Source organism: Coturnix japonica, unplaced genomic scaffold, assembly GCF_001577835.2.
Source record: "Coturnix japonica isolate 7356 unplaced genomic scaffold, Coturnix japonica 2.1 chrUnrandom541, whole genome shotgun sequence".
Lineage (NCBI taxonomy): Eukaryota > Metazoa > Chordata > Aves > Galliformes > Phasianidae > Coturnix > Coturnix japonica.
The window spans coordinates 29262-37362 of NW_015439923.1; the positions used below are offsets into that span (position 1 = coordinate 29262).

Below are 8101 nucleotides of genomic sequence, written 5' to 3' on the forward strand. Positions count from 1 at the left end.
CGGGGGCTCAGCGGTGCATTGCAGGGGCTGAGCGGTGCATTGCGGGAGCTCAGCGGTGCATTGCAGGGGCTGATTGGTGCATTGCGGGGGCTCAGTGGTGCATTGCAGGGGCTCAGCGATTATTGCAGGTTCTCAGTGGTGCATTGCGGGGGCTGTGTGGTGCATTGCAGGGGCTGAGCGGTGCATTGCAGGGCTGAGCGGTGCATTGCGGGGGCTCAGTGGTGCATTGCAGGGGCTCAGTGGTGCATTGCGGGGGCTCAGTGGTGCATTGCGGGTGCTCAGCGGTGCATTGCAGGGCTCAGCAGTACATTGCAGGGGCTCAGTGGTGCATTGCAGGTGCTCAGTGGTGCATTGCAGGGGCTGAGCGGTGCATTGCAGGGCTCAGCGGTGCATTGCGGGGGCTCAGTGGTGCATTGCAGGGGCTCAGTGGTGCATTGCGGGGGTCAGTGGTGGCATTGCGGGATATAGCTCAGCGGTGCATTGCATGGGCTCAGCATTACAAGGCAGGGCGATCAAGGTAGTGCATTGCAGGTAGCTCAGTGTCATTGCAGGTTGGGGAGTCTGCAGCCCGGTGTGCATCCGTGTCATCATCTGCACCTTCGGCGACAGCGTGTGCATTGTCGTTGGGGGGCTTGCAGTCAGTTCCTTGTGCTTTGGGCACTGTGCGGTCTGGTGCGGAGTGGTGCACGTGTTATTGCGGTTGCTCAGGTGCATTGCGCGTTGCTCCTTAGGCCGGGGCGTTGACCATTTTGCCTATGTCCGGGGCTCACGCAGAGTACATTTTGTCAATTTTTGGAGGCTTGCAGATGCGTGCATCTTTCGCCAATGGTTGCTTCTAGGCTCCGTGTGGCAAAATTTGCAGGTTGGCTTGAGCCGGTTGTCCATTTGCATTGTCTGTAGCGTGGCTATTTTTGTTGGGGGTGCTCAGTGTGTCTTATTGCACGGTGCTTCATGTCTAGGTCGCTATTGTTATAGGATAGCTTTGGCGGCGGAGGGTCTGTTGCATAATTAGGACATCGCTGTGCTCAGTGGACTCGCATTGCATTTGTTGTGTCTGATTACGGGGGTTTTGTCTCATTGCGGAGAGCTTTCACGGTGGTTGCCGATTGCAGGTGCCTCAGGGGAGTGCATTGCGGGTGAAGTCCTCTAGCTTGGTTGTCAGCGATTGCATTTTGCCGCGGACTCAGAGGCGCATTTCTGCCGCCGGGAGCTGGGCGAGCAGGTGTCTATTTGCACGCGGCGCGCTCGATCGGTGCCAGTCTGCATCGTTGCGCGCGGAAGTCCGGTGGGCAGCCCTGGTTGCGCGTGGCTCTAAGTGGGTTGCACATATGCTATTTGGGGGCTATCATGTTCGGTGTCATCTTCCTCGCGTGCGGCAGGCTCAGATTGTTCGGCAGTTTTGACGTGTTGGAAGGAGGCTACGAGGTGGTGCGAAGTTGGAGCAGATGCTCCGGTGCGCTCTATGGTGGCGGCTTTAGTCTCGCAACGGATGGCTCACGTTCCTCAGGTGGCGAGTTGCGAGTTGCTTCAAGCCGGCTGCCACGTCGGCACTGTTGCTCAGCGGTGCATTGCAGTTGCTCAACGGTGCATTGCAGGGGGCTGATCGGTGCATTGCGGGAGCTCAGCGGTGCATTGCAGGGGCTCAGCGGTGCATTGCGGGGCTCAGCGGTGCATTGCAGCTCCCTGCTGCCCTGCAGGGCTGGGGGCTGCAGCTCCATGCATCGTGTTCTGCTGCCCGGCTGCTTTCTGAGGGTCCCCCCCTCTGCTCCCTCCCTGCAGAGCCGCCCCCAGCACCGCTCAGCCCCATTCACCCCACAGATCCAATGGACGCAATCACTAATCAATGTCTTTTCTCTCCCATCTCTCTGCTCTCGGTGTGGATTCCTTCCTGCCCCTTTCCTCCTTCCCTCCCCCATTGATCTCCTTTCCCGTCCCATATCCCTGGGGTTGGGGTTGGCTCACCGCAGTCTGGGGTTACGGGTTCCTCTGCGTCACCGTCATCTCCCTGTGCTCGCTGGTGGGAGCCAGCGTGGTGCCCTTCATGAAGAAGACCTTTTACAAGCGGCTGCTCCTCTACTTCATAGCTCTGGCGATTGGAACTCTCTACTCCAACGCCCTCTTCCAGCTCATTCCCGAGGTACGGGGCAGGCCGGGGCTGCGGCGGTGGGTTGGTGGTAGGAGCTGAGCCCCGCGGCCCATTGACCCTCCTGGTGTGTGGGGCTGGGGTCCCTTCACATGGGTGGTGGCGCATGGGATGGGCTGGGTGGTCTCATCCAGCTGTGATGGTTCACTCAATGATGACCCTGGTCTCATCCAGCTGTGATGGTTCACTCAATGATGACCCTGGTCCCATCCAGCTGTGATGACCCACTCAATGATGGCAGCCCCATATACAGGGGGTCTCACCCTATAGGCAGCATCACAGCCCAGGGCAGGTCGGGAGCAGGAGGAGCCGTGGGGCAGAACAGAGCTCAGAAAGAGGAAGACCCCGATGGGCTGAGGGCAGGGGGACGACACGCAGCCCCTCCGTGCTCTCATTGCTCCTTTCTGCCCTCAGGCGTTTGGATTCAACCCCCAGGAGGATTATTACGTCTCCAAATCCGCCGTGGTGTTCGGGGGCTTCTACCTGTTCTTCTTTACAGAGAAGATCCTGAAGATGCTGCTGAAGCAGAAGGACCCGGTGAGGTCTCAGCTCTCTGCCCCACAGCTTAAATGGGCACTGATAGCGTTCCATTGGCAGTACATGGCAGTGCTCCGTTTCCTGGCTGTTTGGGGGGCTCTGATGGGTGTTTCATCCAAGCATTGGGGTGGGAAACATCACATAGAGCCAAGGAAGGTGACGTTGGTGCCTCTGTCCTGCAGCATCACCACGGGCACAGCCACTACAGCACGGAGCCGCTGCCCTCCAGGAAGGACCGGGAGGAGGGGGTCACTGAGAAGCTGCAGAACGGGGACCTGGACCATATGATCCCCCATGTCACCAATGAGATGGAGTGCAAGAGCCCACCTGGGGATGAGAAGGTGGTGGTGGGGTCGCTCAGTGTCCAGGTTGGTGCCTTATCACGGAGGGTTGGGGGTCTCCATGGCCATGCATGGCTCAGGGCCTGGATGTCCATGGACACAGTGTCCTGGGGGTGGTGGGATCAAACCTTCGGATGAGCTGCCATGGCTGGGACGGATCCCCTGGTGCTGAGCCCCGTGTTTATGGTGCTTCCAGGACCTTCAGGCCTCGCAGAGCGCGTGCTATTGGCTGAAGGAGGTGCGCTACTCCGACATCGGCACCTTGGCCTGGATGATCACCCTGAGCGACGGGCTGCACAACTTCATTGACGGGTTGGCCATCGGCGCCTCCTTCACCGTGTCCGTCTTCCAAGGCATCAGCACCTCGGTGGCCATCCTGTGCGAGGAGTTCCCCCATGAGCTGGGTACGTTGGACATGGCAAAGCTGCCCTCGGTGCTGCCCCTCTGCAAGGCTCCCATGGGCCGGCAGGATGCCCTTGGTCCTCCGGGATGCCCCGGCATCTCCCCAGTCCTTTGGGATGCCCTGGGTCCTCCTGGACTCCCCTGGTCCTCCAAGATACCCCAGCACTTCCCCAGTCCTTTGGGATGCTCCTGGTCCTCCAGGATGCCCCTGGTCCGCTGGGATGTCCTTTGATCCTGCAGGATGCCTTGGGTCCTCCTGGATTCCCCTAGTCCTTCGGGATGCCCCAACACTTCCCCAGTCCATTGGGATGCCCCTGGTCCTCCAAGATGCCCCCAGTCCATTGGGATGCCCCAGCACTTCCCCAGTCCATTGGGATGCCCCTGTTCCACTGGGATGCCCCTGGGTCCTCTGGGATGTCCTTTGATCCTGCAGGATGCCCTGGGTCCTCCTGGATTCCCCTAGTCCTTCGGGATGCCCCAATACTTCCCCAGTCCATTGGGATGCCCCTGGTCCTCCAGGATACCCCAATACTTGCCTAGACCTTTGGGATGCCCCTAGTCCACAGGGATACCCCAGCTCTTTCCCAGTCCATTGGGATGTTCCTGGTCCTCCACAGTTCCCCCAGTTCTCCAGGATTCCCCTGGTCCTCTGGGATGCCCTGGGTCCTCCTGGACTCCCCTGGTCCTCCAGGATACCCCAACACTTCCCCAGTCCTTTGGGATCCTCCTGGTCCTCCAGGATGCCTGTGGGTCCTCTGGGATGTCCTTTGATCCTCTGGGATACCCTGGGACCTCCTGAATTCCCTTGGTCCTCCGGGATGCCCCTGGTTCACTGGGATGCCCCAGCTCTTCCCCAGACCATTGGGATGCCCCTGGTTCACTGGGATGTCCCTTGGTCCCCTGGGATGCCCTGGGTCCTCCTGGATACCCCAGCGCTTCTCTGGGATGTCCCCTAGTCCTCCAGGATACCCCAGCACTTCCCCAGTCCATTGGGATGCTCCTGGTCCTCCAGGATGCCCGTGGGTCCTCTGGGATGTCCTTTGATCCTCTGGGATACCCTGGGACCTCCTGAATTCCCTTGGTCCTCCGGGATGCCCCTGGTTCACTGGGATGCCCCAGCTCTTCCCCAGACCATTGGGATGTTCCTGGTCCTCTGGGATGTCCGTTGGTCCCCTGGGATGCCCTGGGTCCTCCTGGACTCCCCTGGTCCTCCAGGATACCCCAGCACTTCCCAAGTCCTTTGGGATGCCCCTGTTCCACTGGGATGCCCCAACACTTCCCCAGTCCATTGGGGAGCCCCTGGTCCTCCATGCTGCCCCATCACATCCCTGTTCTTCCCGTTGTTTCTCGGGTGTTGGAGGAAGGTGGGGTGGAATAAACCCAGCGCTGGTGGGAGGGAAAGAGGGAGAGGCTGTAAACCACAGTGAGCAACGGCTAAAAATAAGGAGGTAATGTGATGTCTGAGGTTTAAATTTAGATGGAGACGATGAAGGAAAACAAGGAGGCTGTTGGATCGGGGTGGTTTGGGGCTGGGGTTGGGGTGGGCAGAGCCCAGCAGTGATCCTGACCTGGTGCTGAGTGCCAGCTCTAATGGAAGGCTATTGGAATGTATGGGGTGATTCGGCCTCGTGTTAATGCTGCCCCATAGCAGCTGCTGGGCAGCCCCCTCCTCACCCTGTGGCTATTGGAACCATGGGGTGATTGATCCTCATGTTAAAGCTGCCCCATAGCAGCTGCAGGGCAGCCCCCTCCTCACCCCGCCATCCTCCTCCTGCACAGGGGACTTTGTCATCCTGCTGAACGCGGGGATGTCCATCCGCCAGGCGCTGTTCTTCAACTTCATGTCAGCCTGTTGCTGCTACGTGGGTTTGGCCTTCGGGATCGTGGCCGGCAGCCACTTCTCTGCCAACTGGATCTTCGCTTTGGCTGGAGGGATGTTCCTGTACATCGCATTGGCTGATATGGTGCGTGCAAGGACCGGGACACGGTGCTGGGAGCAGGACCCAGTGTTGGGATCAGGACCCAGGGTTGGGATCAGGACCCAGCGTTGGGAGCAGGACCCAGTGTTTGGATCAGGACCCAGTGTTTGGATCAGGACCCGGTGTTGGGAGCAGGACCCAGGGTTGGGATCAGGACCCGGTGTTGGGAGCAGGACCCAGTGTTTGGATCAGGACCCAGTGTTGGGAGCAGGACCCAGTGCTGGGATCAGGACCCAGTGTTGGGAGCAGGACCCAGTGTTGGGACAAGGACCCAGTGTTGGGAGCAGGACCCAGTGTTGGGATCAGGACCCAGTGTTGGGAGCAGGACCCGGTGTTGGGAGCAGGACCCAGTGTTGGGAGCAGGACCCAGGGTTGGGAGCAGGACCCGGTGTTGGGATCAGGACCCAGTGTTGGGAGCAGGACCCAGGGTTGGGAGCAGGACCCAGTGTTGGGATCAGGACCCAGTGCTGGGATCAGGACCCAGTGTTGGGATCAGGACCCAGGGTTGGGATCAGGACCCAGTGTTGGGATCAGGACCCGGTGTTGGGCCCAGGACCTGGTGCTGGCAGTGGGGGCTGTGCTGCGGGTCGGGCCGAACCTCTGACTGCTCCATGTTCTGTTCCTTCTGTTCCTTCAGTTCCCAGAGATGAACGAGGTGAGCCGGGAGGACGAGCAGAACGGCAGCGCGCTCATCACCTTCGCCATCCAGAACGCGGGGCTGCTGACGGGCTTCACCATCATGGTGCTGCTCACCATGTACTCGGGGCAGATCCAGATCGGGTAGACCCGGCCCGAGCCCTGCACCAAGTTTCCCTTTAGCTTTTTATCTGGGGGGTGGGATGGGGGGGTTTCCTTTCCGACGGAACCTGTGCAGGCACTGACGTCATGGACACTACAGGAGAGGCTTTAAAGCAATCACGGACAACACAGACGCAAGGCAGGGGGGGATTCTTCCCCCTTTATTGCCATAGGACTGAACTGACCCGGAGCTGCTCCCAGCAGCACGTTCCTCGTGTTGAAGGACAGAGTTGTGATGCAGGAGCTGCACTGCTGCCCTGCTGCTGTGCTGTGCAATGGGATGCACCATGCAATGGGGTGCACCATGCAATGGGGTGCACCATGCAATGGGATGCACCATGCAATGGGATGCACCATGCAATGGGATGCACCATGCAATGGGATGCCACTGTGCAAGATGGGATGCACCAGTGCAAATGGGGGTGACCATGCAAAAATGGATGCACCATGCAATGGGGTGCCACTGTGCAATGGGATGCACCATGCAATGGGGTGCCACTGTGCAATGGGACAGCTCTGCAGTTGCACTGTGCAATGGGACGCCGTGCTCTCCCTGTGGGCGCTGCAGGGTGTGGGGCTGGCGCTGGCCGCGAGCTGCCCCTGCTGCCCCACATTGGGATGCTCAGAGATGGGGGCGGCTCACACGAGGAGCAGGAACTTCTCAGCTGCTTCTTGGAGCAACCACAGCACGAGGGCAGCGACGCAGAGCAGGAGGAACCAATGGAGGAACCAATGGAGGAACCGATGGAGGAGCTGATGGAGGAGCTGATGGAGGAACCGATGGAGGAGCTGATGGAGGAGCTGATGGAGGCTCCATCAGCACAGTTTGCAGCTTGAGCCTCTTCCCTGCCGTCCTCTGAACCGGCCCTTGGAGCTGCTCCCGTTCTGCCTGGGGAGGATGAGGAGGAGGAGGAAGAGCTGTGGTATGAAGCAGTTTTATTAATCACACTGTGGGTGTCAGCGCTCAGAGCAGAGCAGATGAAAGCATGCAGCACGTGCAGCACTTGGAGCTGCATTGGGATGCAACGGCTGTAAGCAAAGCAAACCTCTGCTCTGCAAGAAAGGAGGGCAGAGAGCAGAGCAGGGCAGAATAAAGCAGAGCAGAGTAAAGCAGAGCAGAGCAATGCAGAGCAATGCAGAGCAGGGCAGGGCAATGAGCCCCATCCCGGCTGCAGGCAGCCGCAGCCCCCCCTGTGCCCACACAGACACTGAGAACAGGTCCGTGTTTTAAACCCTGAGGTTTGGGGGGGGGATGGAGCCTTGGGATGGTGGGGGGGTATTTTTGGTGTATTTTTGTTTGTTTTTTTCTAAAAACAAGAAAAGCAAACAGAAAACAGACTGCGAAGCTGTTGGTGCATTGCAGCCTTGTGGTGGAGCCGGGATGGTGCTGGTGTTCCCTATATTCACTGTGTGAACGGAGCTGTTATCACATTGATAGCATTGCACAGCACACCTGCATTGCTCCAGGGTCCTGCAGCCCTTGGGGGGTGCTTGATGGCATCTCCTGCTGCTTCCTGCACATGCAATGGATGCAATGGATACAATGGATGCAATGGATGTTCTGCCACCCTGTGCTGGAGCTGAGGCTCTGCAGGATCCTCTACCTGTGCTGGAATAGCAGTTCTGCTTTATAGGCTGCTCACACTGACAGCTCAGCAGTGGGTACAGCCCCATCCTGCTGCATTGCTGCCCACTGCAGCGCTGCATGCTGCTGCACCGCCCAGGTGCTTCAAGGCAAAGCTGCTTTGGATGAGCTGCTACTTGCAACATGTGCAGCCTGCAGGATTTGCTGCATCCAGGTTAAACAGCAGCAGAGCAGGAGCCGAACAGAACCAGAACTGAACAGAACCAGAACTGAACAGAACCAGAACTGAACAGAACCAGAGCTGAGCAGAACCAGA

General features: G+C 59.1%; 1 protein-coding gene across 3 annotated transcripts in view; it reads left to right on the plus strand.

Annotated features, from left to right (window-relative positions):
- SLC39A14 (solute carrier family 39 member 14) overlaps nucleotides 1-6602 on the plus strand; it is a 13130-nt gene extending 6528 nt beyond the window's left edge. Inside the window, exons 4-9 of one of the 3 annotated variants that reach the window (XM_015850810.2) lie at nucleotides 1968-2137; nucleotides 2558-2680; nucleotides 2863-3048; nucleotides 3218-3425; nucleotides 5203-5387; nucleotides 6040-6602. In XM_015850810.2, coding sequence (XP_015706296.1) covers nucleotides 1968-2137; nucleotides 2558-2680; nucleotides 2863-3048; nucleotides 3218-3425; nucleotides 5203-5387; nucleotides 6040-6186 — 1019 coding nt within the window. In that variant the 3' untranslated portion in view covers nucleotides 6187-6602. The remainder of the gene's footprint in view (nucleotides 1-1967; nucleotides 2138-2557; nucleotides 2681-2862; nucleotides 3049-3217; nucleotides 3426-5202; nucleotides 5388-6039) is intronic. The other 2 variants (XM_015850808.2, XM_015850807.2) reach the window with 2 other exon arrangements.
- The last annotated feature ends 1499 nt before the right edge of the window (nucleotides 6603-8101 follow it).